This window comes from Balaenoptera borealis, assembly GCF_965194805.1.
Source record: "Balaenoptera borealis genome assembly, chromosome: 13".
NCBI classification, from domain to species: Eukaryota; Metazoa; Chordata; class Mammalia; order Artiodactyla; family Balaenopteridae; genus Balaenoptera; species Balaenoptera borealis.
In genome coordinates this window covers 77,210,149-77,228,482 of record NC_138870.1, presented here as the reverse complement: position 1 = coordinate 77,228,482, position 18,334 = coordinate 77,210,149, and the positions used below count along the sequence as shown (strand labels likewise).

Genomic DNA, 18,334 nt, shown 5'->3' with positions numbered 1-18,334 from the left:
TGAGCAAAGCATTCAATATTTTTTGGCCTTTGTTTCCTCATCTAAAAAATGGGATAATAAATAATAGATCTTACCTCATAGAGTTGTTGTAAGGATTAATTGAGTGAAGTTAGTGCCTGGCCCACAGTAAACATCATAAATGTTAGTTATTCTCAATACTCTATTCTTGATAGGAGAGTATATCTTTTTTGTTTACTCTCAACAAACTTTTCAGTGTGCAATACAGCATTGTTAACTATAGGCACTGTGTTATAAGCAAATGTCTAGAACTTAATTCATCTTACATAACTGAAACTTTACACCTGTTGAACAGCTCTCTTTCCTCCTCCTTGCAGTCCCTGGTAACCACCGATCTACCCTCTGCTTCTGTGAGTTTTTAACTGTTCACCAATAAGTAGTGTAAAAAAGTTGTCTTTTGTGAAATGCTATACGCCAGCCACTAAAGTGTTTTATGTACATTAGCTCTTTGAAGAGATATAACAACACTAAGTAAGTACTAGTTACTATTATCTTCACTTTATAAATAGGAAAACTAAAATTCCAAAATACTATAAAAGTTGTCCAAGGTCATGGAAGTGGTACGTAGGGGTGCTGGAATGAAAATAGAGGCCACTAAATCCTGTCTTTAATGAAGACACCATATTCTTTCCACATAGTCAACTTTCTATGAGGTAGCAGAACACGCTACAGGCAGAAACAGGGAGATACACACACAGTGAGAAGGAAATGTGCGTATCCAGCAGAAAGTCCTCAAAATAGGGAAATTAAATATCTCTAGAACATTACTTACTTTTAAGTAATTTCAGATCTTTCAAAAGTTGACTGATCTGGCATCACTACCTGATGAGCCAGGAACAATAGAAGAGCAGAATGTCCAATCTTTTTAAAAGCTTTAGTAAAACTTATGGCTCAATAATATCAGTTTTGAAACAATATAAGAAAAAGTATGACTTAAAAAAATTTTTGTCTCTAAAGGAGTCTGAGAATAAGCAATGAAGTTAAAATTTTAATTCACATTTTACTTTCCAAAGAGGAAGCATCGCTCGAAATTCTAAACCTTAAAATTAAATTTAAATCTTATAAATTTATCAAAGGCAAATAGTTTGGAAATATTTAAATATTAAAAATCAAAATATTATTTGTTACTATGAATACCAATTTCTAGAAATAGTATTCTGAAGCCACATAAAGTAGGCTTGAGTTATGAGTGGAAAAAACTAGAATTAAATAATAACTGGTGTGACTATATATAATTACCCTAAGTGATTATTAAACTAGCATGACCATGAATATATAGAAGAACAAAATGCTTTACTTTCTAAAAACTGTGATAAGTAGCAAATATTCATTTACAGTGATTAGAGAAATTAGCAAGTATTAAGTATTTCATAGCTCTCTCTTAAATCCATTCCTAAAATAGTTTTCATTCCTGAAGCTGTTATTATAAGTGATTTTTCTATTTAACAACAGTAATAAGACCTTAGTAGGTGCATTACTAGTTCTTGATTTCAAGCCACGAATGGCTCCTTCAACGAAGGCAACCAAATGTCCCGATTTGCCTGGGAGTGAAGGGATCCCAAGACCGGGGGCTTCCAGTGCTAAAACTAGCAAAGTCTCAGCTAAATGGGGATGAATTGACACTGAGCAATCCCAAGAAAGTCTTCCATCACTTTCTTCTTCTATCTCTCATGGCTAGTTCACTTTCCCCATCCATCTCATGTCTCACAACTTTTTTCTCCTCCTCCCTAAACTCCTCAAACTCATCAGAGAGCTTAGCCGCCTCCTTCACAAAGAAAATGCTGTCTTCCGGTCAGCAGTTCTTTGGTCTTTCTGTTTGCAGACGTATAATTTACCTACATCTACATCCATGCACCTCCTCCTATTACAACAGAGGAACAGTCTGTCCTCCCACATGTGTGATGTAAATTCTTTCGATTGTGTTTTTTTTCCCCTACTACACCTATGATTTATTATCAGAATTTTGCACTCTTTTTCCAGTAACGGTGGTAGAATTACATTAAGTTAATTCATAATTTTTCCAGGGTATGACTAGTGACCAGAAACAACTAGGAAAACTGACAAATTATAGAACAAACTTTCTCTCAATGAACTAAATGATACATACAAGGATTGAGCTAGGAACCTTGGTTTCACAGATGCGTCCTTCACACCACAGATTTTAAATTAAACTGAAATCTTCATTCTTCCCATTTTTTTTTTAGTCCCATTTCCTGCTGCCCTCTCAGGATCCTTTTTATATTCAGTCTCTCTTCCTCTGGATTCTTTTCTTCAAATCTCTCCCACTTTAGTCCATTTCCTCATCATACACACCACAAATATGTCTTCTTACAGTTATCACCATCTTTCTTTCCTTTTTCTTTACAGTCAAACATCTCAATAGCATTGTTTGTATGTGCTGTAACTATTTCCTCACCTCTAACTTCCTCCTTCAGTGGCTGTAATCCAGCTTCCAGCCTCATCACTCCACAGTGTTTACTGAAGTTTCCTATAATCCCCACAGTAACTAATCCAAGAGACATTTTTCAGTCCTTAACTGACATCTCAGGAGGCTTAGATTATTTTCTATTCCCTATTCCTTCAAACTATCTCTCCACTTGGCCTCCATCGTCCATCCTATTGTCCTTCTTTTCTTCTGGCCATTGCTTCTCTATCTCCCTTGAAGCTCACTGTCCTCTACATGACCAATAAACAGACAGTGAAGGACGGGTAGGAGTGTGTATGTACGGGGGTGATAGAAAACAATTAGATTAATAAATGGAGATATAATCCAGCCTGACAACTATTTTGGATCTGTTGTCTTTTCTATCACCATTACCCTAGCCAAGCAACCATCATCTTTTATCTAGATAACTCATCTCCTCTCTGCCTGCTGGCCCTCCCTCAGTCTTCCAGCTTACCTTCAATCAGCGTGACATCTTAACATGCAAATCTGATCATGTAATACCCCTGCCCATCCTTAGGATAAGGAACAAAACCTGTAACACAGCCTATAAGGCCCGTGTGTGTTATGTCTTAAACATTGCAATGCTCGCTGTGCTGTAGCTACAGGGACCACCTTTTGGTTCCTCCAAAGTGAAGGGACTTGGCACCTGCTGCTTCCTCTGCCTGAATGCTCTTCCCGCTCACCTGCATAATCAAGTCTTGCTCTTCCTGCAGATTTCAACTCAATTATCACCTCCTCAGAAAACGATGACTCTCAGACTGAATCAAATTCTTGTAGTTTATGCTCCTATGGTATTTCTTGACATTTACCACAGTCATCATTTTATTTATTTGTGTGATTAACATTCGTCTTATATAGCAGATTATAAAACAGAACTGTCTCTTTGGCTCACCACTGTTTCATCAGCTAGCACAGTGCCACTTACAAAGAAAAGATTTAATAAATGCACATTGAGTGAATTAACATTAATGATTATTGCCCTATCTTCTTCTTGATTTTGTTTCAGTGGGTTGTTTAAATATTGAATGAAAGACCTAATAAAAATATTATATGTGATGTTTTAAATTTATAAAAACCATAATCTTAATATTTACATTTGAAAATAGAATTTCCAGTAAATATAAGAGCAATAACCATGCAATATTCACTCAGTAATTTAAAATAAAATTTTAAAGCATTACAAAGAATATACTAATTATTGGGGTAGCCTTAGTTGGTATATTTGACTTTAATATTCCATTTAAAGAAAACTATATGAGAAAATATTAAATATGCCAGAATAGTCTGTATGAGACTCGAATCTTGTTTAATAAATATTTGTAATCACATAATTTGTTAGAAATTGCTTTTGTTGCTTACATATATTGTTTGCCTCTTTCTTTTAGACTTTCCAACCTGCCTTCTGTGTACTTGTATAAGTACCACTGTATACTGTGATGACCATGAACTTGATGCTATTCCTCCGCTGCCCAAGAACACTGCTTATTTCTATTCCCGCTTTAACAGAATTAAAAAGATCAACAGAAATGATTTTGCAAGCCTAAGTAAGGATGATGGCACTAATATCCTTCTCTTTACAGACTTTTCCTAAAATGTTTGCACTGTGAAATGTTGGTACTGAAAATGAAACTTGAATATCCAAATATGACTCAAATCAATTATTTTTACGTTTGAAGGTTTGTTTTATAAGAAAAAATGATGAATAATTAAAGGTTGTTATGAACCTATATAGTTGTTGATATTCTCAAACTATTTTCAACTAAAGAAAAATCACAAATAATTCTATTTTATAGGTTAAAACTCATTATCATGTTGTAACAATAAGAGTAGAAAGTCATGGTCATATATTTACTAGGATCTGGCTTGTTTGAATAGACTTCAAGTAAAGCACAATTGCTTTATGGTTGATGAATGCAAACCTAAATCTGACTTTATAATTGTTGTCAACTTTGAAGAATTTTGGTACTTGTCTTCATTAAGTGTTTTAATCATTTGAAAGTTTCTTTTTAATGCCTTTGTATTTTAATGCTAATGCATCTATTACTATTAGAAAATACAACAATCTGCCATGAATGAGAAAAATGTTTTAAATAGAAAATCCAGACAAAGTTTATGAAGAATACAGGGAAAAGACCAGTTAAATATAATGAGTCAGTTTCTTTGCTAAATTTACACTTTCTTACAAGTGCATAAATATGAATAGTATTTGGGGAAAACAATTAAATTTTTATAAAGTTGTTAGAAATAATTGTTTCATTAATTGTCCATTGCTAATTAAATTCATATTTATATTTGCTTGTATATGGGAAAATTTATATTCCTATTTTTATGTGAGCAAAACATATTCAAGAATATTTAACTACTTCCCTCATCCTTTTTTCCAGGTGATCTAAGAAGGATTGATCTGACATCAAATTTAATATCTGAGATTGATGAAGATGCATTCAGAAAGCTGCCTCAACTCCGAGAGCTTGTCCTGCGTGACAACAAGATAAGGCAGCTCCCAGAATTGCCAACCACTTTGACATATATTGATATTAGCAACAATAGACTTGGAAGGAAAGGAATAAAGCAAGAAGCATTTAAAGTGAGTTTTAAGTTTGAATATGAAAGACTTTCATCTTCCCATTCCCTTTGCTATCAATGACTAGCCTTTTTATTTCCACAAAGGGATTCAATTTGATGAGACTTTTAACTCCTAAAATAAACTTTACAACACTATGTATCATGCTTTGGGGAAATACTGTGTTCTGGTACATTCTGAGGCTGCTCAAACACCAAGAACAGAAAGCAGAGCTGGAATAAGAAGTGCGTGGCTATCTGGAGCACCAGTCTATAAATTGCACCTGGAAATGCTGTAAGCTGGATGAATTGTATTTACCAAAAACGCCGCTTAACAAGAGTATCTTATGTAGTTGGAAGGACAACTAGTTGCACAGACTGTGGGTGTTGCCTTTGAGGGTAGAAGCCTTCTAAATTATTTTTGTAAGGAGAATGGATTCAGTTAATCTTATGCATTTTGTTTTTTAAGTGAAGGAAACAAGTTTGGGGTTAGAGTGACTTGCTTGGAATAATGGCACAGAGTCTGAGAATAGTAACCAGATTGGCTTTCTTACCCACTCTTTCTCCATTCAAGCTGCTCCTCTAAACATATGTTGAACAAATAAATTTAAACTACTGTTTGAAGGGACATCACATTACTTCCATGGAGGCTACAGGGGGTTGTGTGGACCCGTTAGCCCTGAGCAATGGTGGAAACCCTGTCTCTCCACTAGCCCTCCTGTGACACCACCCGGGTGGGCAAGGAAGTTAGGGCACCTCATTAGAGCCTGGCAAAGGTCGAAATCTAGTCTCTCCACTCAGATTTTGTTGGCATGGGCGGTAGTGAGTCACAGTTTGTCCTGTGATGTTTGGCTAGAGTAGACCTGTTATTGTCTAAACTTATTCTGTCTTGCTAGGCTGCCCTTTACCTGGTACTTGAGCTGGAGCGAGCAGGATTTTGTTGGGGAGAACTTTTCATTTCTCCATTCCTGTAACATGAAGGAAATTCTTGCTACGTCTCACCAAAATCCTCAAAATCCTATTGCAGAGTGTCTTATGTGGGAAGTCGCTGCCTTGCTTAAATAGAGAAAGTTAGAGTGGGCAAAGAAAGCTTCTGCCTAGAGATTGAGAAACACGTTTCATTTGCATCGAGAGATATTTGTTTGCTTTCAGTTCTTCCAAAACTCATTTGAATTGTCCAGTAACATAGAAAACTAATTTCCCTCAGTTTTACAAAACAAGACCTGAACAGGCATGTATTATTTCACAAATAGTTTCACAGACAGGGAATGAAAAATACAACTGTAGCACCACTAATTTTTATTAAGACCCTACATTTGGAATGTTTACAGGATATGTATGATCTCCATCATCTCTACCTCTCCGATAACAACTTGGAACACATCCCTCTGCCACTCCCAGAAAATCTACGGGCCCTTCACCTCCAGGTAGGCTTCTACTAGTAAGTTATCCCCAACACCTCCATGGAAAACAGAAGCAAACAGGATGGGATGCAAAAGCTGTTTATAATGGCATGTTGATACATTGTGACAATTTTTCTTTTATTTTTCTCCTGTCTTTAATTCATTCTCTCTCTCAATCTGAGTACAAGGTAATTATACATTCATGACTCTTATCTCTACTGATTTATTTCTGATAACTTTAGTCTTTATTTTCATTCTTTGTCAAGTCATAATGCATCTTTTTGACATACAAAGCTTCTTTAAAAAAAATGAGAGCTTCATCTGCTGAAGAAATGTGTAAAGATTAGAAGTGGAAGAGAAGAAAGAGGGAAAGAAAAATCTAATTTGATTTCTAGCTTTCAGGGGGAAAAAAAATGTCAGTTTTAGCTCTTGATTTTAGGTTCCATGTACGGAGGAAGATTCAATCCTAGGGCATTCCTATCTGCTGAGAGATGACAGACTTCCATCTCTCTGGATTAAGAAAATGCAGTTTTTTCTAAACCAACATATTTGAAAGCTTGCATTATTTTAAATCCCTTTAAGCTACATTTTATCTCTGAAATAATGAGTGAAAACACATTTTCAAAATGTTATGATTTAATATTTTCTAAATATATTAAAAATATGATCAATTAAAACAAATGGTTTTGGTTGTTGAAAAAAAGAAAGATAAATTATTTATTTCAGATATGAGTAACTTTTGTTCTACAGCTGTAATCAATGTAATAATTTCATCTGTGGAATAAATCTGTAGGGAACACAACCATTATGTGCTCAAAGACACGATATCATGGTGTAATATTACAATCTTTTAGCAAAAAAAAAGTATAGACCATCACAAGAAGTGATTTTGCTATGTGAGAGCAAGTCTGATTCTTTTTTTCTCTGTGGATCCTGTAATTATTTACCTCTGTGAATTTTCTTTTATTCCTATTTATATCTTTCCATACTTCTTTTTGGTGTCTTTTTGTGAATATCTGTCTATGAGTCTTGTCTACGAGTCTGTCACTTTTGAGAGTTTTTCTGGCTGTGTTAACTTTTTTAATGTGTATTCCCTTTCTGGTGCTCATCCTGTTTCTCTATGGCTCTCTCTTGGTCTCTCTTTTTCTGGGGGTGAATTTCTATAAATATGAGGATTTCTTGCCTTGTTTAGGATTGGAAGAGGATTTTCAAGGGCATCCTCAGGGAAATTTTGGAATTTTTTTTCCAATTCTGAATTAAATTTTATTATTATTGTCTTTGATGATATTGACCTCTAGAGAGTAACCAGGTCTCTGATGTTATATTTAAACTGAATGTGCTTGTATATACAATATAAGATTTTTTTGAAGTAATTGGCTTTACAGTCCCTATTCTAAGGTTTAAAAAGGCCTTAAGTGAACCTTTTAAAATATTTCTCTTTCACAATCACCTCACCAATATCCAGTATAAAGCTGTTTTTAATTTAAATTATCTTCATTTTATATTCATTTTTAATGCTCATATAGAAATCTCCTTTTTTGATTCATTTGAAAAATGTTTTTCAACATATGGTATAGTAATTAAGAATGACAACTCTGGCAAAATCAGATTCCCTGGGCTGAAATTCTACTTGACACTATTTAATGATTGGACAAATATCTAAACCTGCCTGCATCTCAGGTTTAGTTTATAAAGTGGGTACTGCATTTACTGATACATGATAAGTATCACTTAAAGGTGAGGCATGATAATTATTAACAATGTGTATCTACTACCTAGCAAAGAAAATAGTACAGTGCATAGGCACTAAATCTGTATTATTCCTCATGGGCACTTTGTAATAATAGAGAGTCAATCCATCAAAAAGATGTAATGCTTATAAACACATATGCACCTAACAACAGAGCCTCAGAAGTTATAAAGACTACACTCTCGGAATTAAAGGGGGAAATAGACAATTCAACAGTAATAATTGGATTCCTCAATGCTCCACTTTTAATAGTGGATAGAACAACTAGCCATAAGATCAACTAAGAAATACAAGACTTGAGCAACATTATATACCAACTAGCCCTAACAGTCATCTATATAACATTCAACCCAACAACAGCAAATATACATTCTTCTCAAGTGACAAGGAACATCTCCAGGATATACAATATACTAAGCCACAAAACAGGCCTCAACAAACTGAAAAGAATTGAAATCATACAAAGTATTTTTCTGATTACAATGAAATTAAAATAAAAATCAACAACAAAGAAAACAGGAAATTCACAAATATGTAGATATTAAACAACACCTTCATTAATAAGCCATGGATCAGAGTAGAAATCTAATAAATTAGTTCAGCAATACGACAGTTTACAAAATCAATATATAAATATTAATGTTTATGTATATACTAGAAATGAAAAATCTGAAAATAAAATTAAGAAAACAAGCTTATTTATAACAGTCACAAAATAATAAATTACCTAAGAATAATATTAATAAAAGAATGCAAAATTTGTATACTGAAAACTACGACATATTGTTGAAAGACTTCTGCACAGCAAAGGAAACAATTAACAGGGAGAAGAGATAACCTACGGAATGGGAGAAAATATTTGCAAATCATACATTTGAGAAGGGGTTAATATCCAAAATATATACAGAACTCAAACAACTCAATAGGAAAAAACAAATAAGCTAATTAAAATATTGGCAAAGGAGTTGATTAGACATTTCTCTAAAGAAGACGTACAAATGGCCAATAAGTATGTGAAAAGGAGCTCAACAAGACTAATCATCAGGAAAATGCAAATCAAAACCACAAAGAGATGTCACCTCACACCTGTTAGAAGGGCTATTATCAAAAAGACCAAAGTTAAGTGTTGGCAAGGATGTGGAGAAAAGGTAACCTTTGTACATTGTTGGTGGGAATGTAAGGTGATACAGATACAGGAAACAGTATGATGTTTCTTCAAAAAAAATTAAAAACAGAACTACCATATGATTCAACAATCCCACTTCTGGGTATATGTCCAAGGGAAAAGAAATAAGTATCTTGAAGTTATCTGCACTTCCATGTTCATGGTGTCACTTTTCACAATAGCCAAGATATGGAAACAACCTAAATGTCTGTCAATGGATGAATGGATAAAGAAATTGTGGTCTATGTATACAATGGAATATTATTAAGCCTTAGAAAAGAAGGAAATCCTGCCATTTGCAATAACATGGATGAATCTGGAGAAATAAGTGAAATAAGTCAGCTATAGAAAGAAAAATATTATATGATCTCTCCCATGTGTAAAATCTAAAAAAGTCAAGCTCATAGAATGGTGGTTACCAGGGACTGGGGAGTGGGGGATATAGGGAGACATTGGTCAAAGGGTATAAAGTTTTAGTTATTCATGATAAATAAGTTCTGGAGGTGTAACATACAGTATGGTGACTGTAGTTAATAACACTATACTGTATACTTGGAATTTGTTGAGAGTAGATCTCTAGTGTTCTCACCAGACACATACACAAAAGGTAACTATGTAAGGTGATGGAAATGTTAATTAGCTTGATTGTGGTAACCATTTCACAATGTATACATAAATCAAAACATAATGCTGTACACCTTAAATATCTACAGTTTTATTTGTCAAAGATACCTCAATAAACCTGGGGAGAAAGAGAGCTAAATAAAGGAAAGATATCCCCATATTCATGGTTTGGAAGTCTTAATATTAAGATGGAAATACCCCCCAAATTGATCTACAAATGTTTTATATAGAAACTCACAAGTAACTTATTAAATTATTTGAACTAATAAATGAGTTCAGCAATGTAGAAGGTTATAAAATCAACATAAAATATCAATTGTACTTCTATGCTAGCAATGAACTAAACCACAATGGGATACCACTTCACACCCACTTGGTTGGCTAAAATAAAAGAGACAGACAATTACAAGTGTTGATTAGGATGCAGAGAAAAATGGAACCCTCATACATTGCTCGTAGAGGTGTAAAAGAGTGCAGCTATTTTAAAAAGCAATTTAATACTTCCTCAGAATATTAAACATAGAGTTATCATATCACCCAGCAATTCAACTCCTACGTACATATGAAAGAGAACTGAAAACATATGTCCACACAAAATTTGTACACAAACGTTCATAGAAGCATTATGCATGAGAGCCAAAAAGTGGAAACAATCCAAATTCCCATTATCTGATAAATGGATAAACAAAAATGTGGCATATCCATAGAGCAGAATATTATTGAACAATAAAAGAAAAAGTACTGATACATGCTGCAGCATGTATGAATCTTGAAAATACAATTCTGAGAGGAAGAACCCAGTCACAAAAGATGATATATTGTTTGATTCCCTTTGTGAAATGTCTAGAATAGGAAAATCCATAGAAACAGAAAGTAGTTTAGAAATTGTCAGGGGCTAGAGGTTGGGGAAAATGGGGAGTTATTTCTAATATCTATGGGGTTTCTTTGGGGGATGTTTAAAATGCTCTGAAATTAAACTGTGGTGATCCTTATACAAGTCTGTGACTATACTGAAAACCATTGAATTGTACACTTAACATGGGTGAATTTTATGGTATGTGAAGTGTATTCAATAAAGCTATTTTAAAGAATCTAGTTCTGGGCCCTGCCCAGATCTATATCTTTCTGATATTTGCTCACTCTCTCCCTCACTTCACTTCAGCTATGTTGACTTTTTTCCCATTCTTTTTTTTTTTTTAATTCAGGCTTTGATTTCTTTTTTAATTAATTAATTAATTAATTAATTAATGGCTGTGTTGGGTCTTCGTTTCTGTTCGAGGGCTTTCTCCAGTTGCGGCAAGTGGGGGCCACTCTTCATCGCGGTGCGCGGGCCTCTCACTATTGCGGCCTCTCTTGTTGGGAGCACAGGCTCCAGACGTGCAGGCTCAGTAATTGTGGCTCACGGGCCCAGCTGCTCCGCGGCATGTGGGATCTTCCCAGACCAGGGCTCGAACCCGTGTCCCCTGCATTGGCAGGCAGATTCTCAACCACTGTGCCACCAGGGAAGCCCCTTTTTTCCCATTCTTAAACTTTCCATACTAATTACTCAGAATTGGAACTTGGTGTTCTCTCCGCCTGGGATATTCTTGCCTCAGCTCTCTCCATGCCCATGTCTCCTTGTCACTCCATGCTCAGCTCCACTGTTGCCTCTTAAAACTTGTCACAGTTACCATCCTTTCTTCTGAGTTCACATCGTTTTCGGAAATAACTTGTTTTCTTTAAATTTGTTTTTTCACCTCCTTATTGTATATTCCCATTACTGAAGTACAAGCTCCGTACTTGTGTATTGTGTTAATTGATTTATCCCCACTGCTTAGAAAGTGCTTGATGTATAATAATCACATAACGTGCAGTTTTGGATGACAGAGGAATGAAAGAGTAAAAACAAAGGTGAAGCAAAATGGACTATTTATTAATCAATACTAAGAATATGTTATATCATGTCTAATCATTTATTTTAATCTTTTTTAGAATAACAACATTCTGGAGATGCATGAAGATACCTTCTGCAATGTTAAAAATTTGACTTACATTCGTAAGGCACTAGAGGATATTCGATTGGATGGAAACCCTATCAATCTCAGCAAAACTCCTCAAGCATACATGTGCCTACCTCGTTTGCCTATTGGGAGTCTTGTCTAATTTCAGATAATGGTCAGCGTTATGATGCCTGCTATAACAAAACAATTCTTACCGCTCTCTTCCAAAAGAAAACTCAGCATGATAATTTCAAAATGTGTTCTGAAAGATTAATTACATAAAAAACGGCTATAAGTTTTAATATATGATAGCAACTTAGTAATCTAAGAAAACAGGAGATGAATCAGGAATAAACTAAAAGATGTACAGAAAGAGCAAAACTAAAAGATAGAAAATATTTCACAGATATTCTTATATATCACATGTAATTTGCAAGTTTTAGGGACTCATATTCTCTATAATTTTAAATTAATCATATAATAAAAATTAAAAATTAACATTTTAGGTATATTGCCAAGATTTAAATGTTTTTAATTAAAGTTTTCTCTTTTTTTTTCACTAAAGCATGTTTCTTTTTTCAAATTCATTAAAGAAAATGAAGAAAAGAATAAAAATATTTGAAAATTATAATGGCTTTGTGGAAAAATATTCATTATAATCACAATGTGCAAATAACCACAATAATACACATAGCTTCAGTATTTGAAAAATATTTTATCATCTTAAAGACCTGCCAACTCATTTTAGACCTTTCCTAAACTGACTAGTTACTTGGCATATTTCTGTGCCTGTGAAAAAAATAAAATATACAAAATGGAAAACATAAACAATGATATGAAAATCACAGTAGGGAAGAAGTTGAGGAGTACCTTCTAGAAAAAGTTGATCTTTCTGAAATGTATGATAATAATACAGGCACTTGCTTAAAAATTGAAAGATAACAAAAGAGTATACAATGAAATGTGAGTTTCCTTCCAGCAGCAAACCCTAAGCTCCACTCCTTAGAAGTAGTCAATGGTTTCTTGCATACTTTTATCAAGTTTTCCATAAGAAACCAAAACTTGCACATAAATAATTCCCCCTTTTTTACAGAAAAGTATATGCGCTTGCTACATGTATATATATACCACCAATATGTATGTATCAGTACATGTAAACATGGATTTTTAAGCACAAAAGATAATCACTATTCTGCACCTTGCTTGTTTCACTTAAAAATATTTCTTGGTGATTTTTGTCAGATTAGCACATACAGCTCTACTGATTCTGAACAACACATATCAGCCCATTACATGGAGGTACATTGTTATAATAGGAGCCAATTCTCGGACACAAAATACATACCAGGCATCTACTAAGGTGTTCTGCATGTATTAATTCACAACATCTTAGGAGCTGGAGATAGTAATGACTATTCCAAGTCACAGATCAGAGACAGAGCTTAAATAATTTGCCCTGGATTAAGGGCTGACTCCAAAGGCCTATCCTATTCCACCCCACTGTCCCTCCTCAAATACTACGAATGTGACTTTTCCCTGTTTTATAATACAAGAAAGTGGTGTACAGGCTGGACAGAGAAGTTGTTATGAACTGAATGTTTACCCCCAGAATTCACACGTGGAAGCTCTAACCCTCAATGTGATGGTGCTTGGAGATGGGGCCTTTGGAAGTTTAATTAGGGTTAGATGAGGTCATGAGATAGGGCCCTCATGATGGGATTTGTGCTCTTATAAGAAGAGGAAGGAAAAGAGATTACTCTGTGTGTGTGTTTGTGTGTGTGTGCGTGTTTATGTATGTGCACATGCACTAAGGAAAAGCCATGTGAGAACATAATGAGAAGTCAGCCATGTGCAAGCCAGGGAGAGAGCTCCCATTAGAAACCAAATCAGCTGAGACTTTGATCTTGGACATCCTAGCCTCCAAAACTCTAAAACTGATCCCTGATTAAATACAATCCTTTTTTTTAATGACAACGTTTTTTTCTTTATGAATTTGCTACACACATTTACTTTTCTCTAAATATTACAGGTTATTTTCCAAAAGGGAGGACACTGCATTTTATTGCCCCGTATTACAGTGTACTTTAAAACTATTTATAAGCAAACATTTCCATTTAAAATTCCTAAGTAATTCTTACTGAATACAAAGGTTTTTCAGATGACAGGCCTAAAATGTGTTGTGTTAATCCTCTGAAAACCCTGAGTTATTATAGGGTTAGTAATATTTTCAAAGGACGATAGCAAATAATACCTACACATAGTACTATTATGAGTGTAAAATTCACATCCTTACTTTTCTTTAAAGCTGTAGCAACATTGTCTTTGTAGTTATCTCATTATAAAGTTAATTTTCTCTTCCTAATTTACTTAAATAATATGAGAATTCATAAATGTTTCAAAAATACTGCAGTGGTATTCCCTGATGCACAACATGCCTCACCAATCTGCAAACTAACCCCACAACTTCCCAAATTATGAAGAGAAAGCAAAGAGTAATTTTAAATCCCTTTTTTCTCACTTTCAAAAAGTCAGAAAGGCTTAATACCTTGTATTTAGCCTCTGGAACTGCTAGATGGTTTTAAATTACATGATTATATTCACGGTGGAAAAAGGCAGGTTTTTGAGAGTGCATAAAATGAGTTCTATTGACATTATTTTTCGTACAATATAGCAATGCATTGGTTACAAAGATAAATCTGAAATACTTGTTGTATTTCATTTCTCTGACAAATGTATCAGGTATATCCAACTTTTCTCTAAAGAATTTTATTTACAAGTTTAATTAGCTGAGGTTTGAGTTCCAAAAGCCAGTCAAAAAATACTAAACTCTAATAAATATACCCAATGCCACCACACTAGAATAAATAATAATTAATATTGGCAACCTGGAGTAATTTAAATAAGGTATTCGTGATCAAATATATTTATAAAGGGTCTAACTTCACATAGTTTCTTTCAAATAAGGACTTTCACTGACTGAATTTTGAACGAGTTACTACTGCCATCAAGTGTTAGGATTCATTCTTTTCAAGTCACCCAAATGCACAAAAATCAACACCAAGACTGCAGTGTTTTCAACTTAACAACATAATGCTCTGAATAACATAAAGCATAGCAAAACCAATGCTGTCACATGGCACTTACCAGAATTTCAAAATGCAACAATATCATTAAAATCTCCCAAATAAAGTTGTAACTAGTTAATATGAAGGACATATTTTACTGCATTGACTTGAAACATGTGGCAAACAGACTCTAAGTTGATCCCCAATGATTTCCTGCCTCTTGGTGTTCATGCCTTTGTGTAACCCTCTCTCCTTGAGTGCTGGTAGGACCTGGGCCTTGCTTCTAACCAATAGGATATGGCAAAGGTGATGGATGTCACAAAAGTCAAGCTCCATGATTATGATACACACGTGTGTGTGTGTGTGTGTGTGTGTGTGTGTGTGTGTGTGTGTATTCATTGTGCTAGGAAGCACTAAGGAGATGCTCTCGGCTGGCTTGATGGGGTGAGCAGCCATGCTGAGGAAGCCCATGGAAGGGAACTGTGGGCAGCCGCTAGAACCACTGCTGTCCTCGAGGACCTGCAGGTTGCCTCGAAACCTGAAGGCTTCCTTCAGCCAACACACAGCTAAAGGGTGTGGCCCTCAGCTATACAGCCACAAGGAAACAAATCTGCCAAGAACATGAATAATCTTGGGAGCAGATTTTCCCGAATTGAGCTGCAGGATGAGAACCCAAATGGCCAAATGCTTTGACCACAGCCCTGGTAAGACCCTGAGCAGAGGACACAACTAAGCTGTTCCAGGATCCTTGGAAACTCTGAGATAACAAATGTATGTTGTTTTAAGTAACTAAGTTTGTGGGAACTTTTTATGTAGCAATATAAATGAATACAATATATAAAAACACGGTGTGTTATATTTTAATGTTGAATCAAAATAATTCATTTTGCAGTATTTAAAGAGTATGGGTCAATTTTAAAAGTCTTTAAAATTTCTTAGTTGCATTTCTGACGGTGGTGTTTAACATGTTCTGGTGCTAATTTTCTTGGGTGATTTACCAGTACATGAACAATCTGTATTATAATGTCAATCTATTGAAAAAACCAATAATCATAAATTGTAATTTGCTGCTTCTCTTAAGAAAGAGTAGCACAAGACAAACCTGCATTAATGGTTTTTTAATAGGGAGGATGAATATGAAAGATATATATCTCACCATGAAAAAAGTGTATAAAGCCAGTATTATTGGTATAAAGTTCACATCAACTGTTCAAAAAAATGATGTCCTTAATTACCTGTGAGTTAATCTTTTTTTAAAAAAAGAAGAAATTGATGGGAATTCCACTAAGCAACATGTTCAATTTCTAAAGCTCTTAATTAAAACTCAGTATCATATACCAAGTATATTCTTAGAAAAATAAATCCGAATTATCACCATTCCGTTTCAAGTTAAGCAGATCAGAGGCTGAGGCCAAGTGTGTGAGTCTCCATCCAAAAAGAGACATTGGAGGCTAAAAATGTCAGCATTCTGCACTTAGAGTCAAGCAGGCTTGTCTCCTCAGCAAACCACAGAGCAAATGAACTTGAATGATGCCTGTGGAATCTATAGGTCCCACAGCAAAGGGTGGAGGGCTGAACCAAGAATCCATGTACTGTTCTCAATTTTCAAGCAGGAAGGCATAAATGACCTTTGCAAGCATCAGGGCTTCCCCTAATTTTGCTTCTCTATCATTCAATGGAAGCTTGTATGGACTCAGGTTCCCAGTGGGCAGTGTTCCATTTTTGCACAATTCCCCTCAACACAGGAAGGTGATAAGGAGATATACTCAGTGGTTTTCTGTAGGATCAAGGTTGGTAGCACTTTCTTGATGTCTCTCAAAAGTGGGACAAGAAAAGGACACAAGGATGGGGATGTCTATTTTTGCATCAGGCACAGGGTGAGTTATCTTTATGTATACTGTATCAATTTCTTTACAAGTCCTAAAGCATGTAAATATGATAATGATGATACTTCACAGTTACTGAGTGCTCACAGGGTACCTGTGCTAAGTGCTTTAATCAATACCTTACTTAATCCTTAACATAACTCTTTGGAACAGGCACTCTAACTGTACTCATGGTATGGGTAAGGAACTGGAGGCTTCCAGAGGTTAACTGGTGAGTTAAAGTTGAAACACCTCTACTTTTAAATAGACCTTGTTTTTTAGAGCAGTTTTAGATTCACAGCAAAACTGAGAAGGTACAGAGATTCCTCATACACTCTCTCCCCCGACTCATACAGAGCCTCCTCCATTATAAACATCCTCCACGAGAGTGGTACCTTTGTTAATAATGAACCTACATTGACACATCATTATCACCAAAAGTCCATAGTTTACATTAGGGGTCACTCTTGATGTTGTACATTCTACAGATTTGGATAAACGTATAATGACTTGTACCCACCATATAGTATCATTCAGGGTAGGCTTTTGTCTATTTAAATCAAAGCCCATATTCTTAACCTTAATACTATAAAGGCTCCCAAGGTACCACACTGTCTGGTTAACAAAAGGAAAAATGTAATTGGCATACTAGCATTCTTAGGTACAAACCCACGGTATACATCCTGGTAATGTTTAATCAACGGACATATGTTTTGCATATGTTACAATTAGTAAACTGCTTGTCCATACAGATTCCTTGTACTCATCACCAGAGTCCTATTTAAGGTGCTTGGGCAGTGTAATATAGTAATCTCATTGACAATTTGGACTCTTGAGGTCAAACAGGCTCAGGTTTAAATACTAGCCCTGAAATTCATCAGTCCCACTGCCTTAGGTAGATTAATTTCGTTTCCTAATCTATGAGATGTGGTAACAATGCCTACCTCCCTGAGTAGGTGTGAGGATTATGTGCCATGAGCCCACCTGCGCACAGTAAGCACACGCAATAAACGTTTGCCGTCTTGTTTCAGGTACGTTGACACAGAGCTCCTAGGATTTAGAAGAGTGGGCACAGACCACAAGGTAAGGAGTGGGGCCCAGTTTTCTGACTCCGAGGGCTTTCTCTTTACCCCCTGGGCCGCCCCAAAGGTGTAGGATATTGTTTTTCGATACACAAATTCTTCCCCAACCCCCGCCTCTGGGTTCAGACGAAGGTCCATCTTCTACAACCTCGCATCTCCAGGTGGTTTAAGGGATCAAATAAACTGCCTCAACCGTTTCCTAACGTGGGCAGCACAAACCCAGCCTCCCGCCCCTCGCCACCTCCCTCAAGAACTGCGTCACAAGCCCCCTGCGAATGTTCATGGGCAACCTCGCTCTGGGCGTAACCCCAACTCCACGCCCAGGGAGAACGACCTCAAGCCCAATTGGCTGTCTCCCGGGGCAACCAAGGATGC

The 18,334-nt window shown here is 35.6% G+C and overlaps 1 protein-coding gene across 1 annotated transcript in view; it reads left to right on the top strand.

Annotated features, from left to right (window-relative positions):
• EPYC (epiphycan) overlaps positions 1-18,230 on the top strand; it is a 71,080-nt gene extending 52,850 nt beyond the window's left edge. The window contains exons 3-6 of the mRNA XM_082351412.1: positions 3,850-4,008; positions 4,849-5,051; positions 6,358-6,453; positions 11,940-18,230. Of these exons, the coding sequence (XP_082207538.1) occupies positions 3,850-4,008; positions 4,849-5,051; positions 6,358-6,453; positions 11,940-12,110 (629 nt within the window). The 3' untranslated portion in view covers positions 12,111-18,230. The remainder of the gene's footprint in view (positions 1-3,849; positions 4,009-4,848; positions 5,052-6,357; positions 6,454-11,939) is intronic.
• Positions 18,231-18,334: the final 104 nt, after the last annotated feature.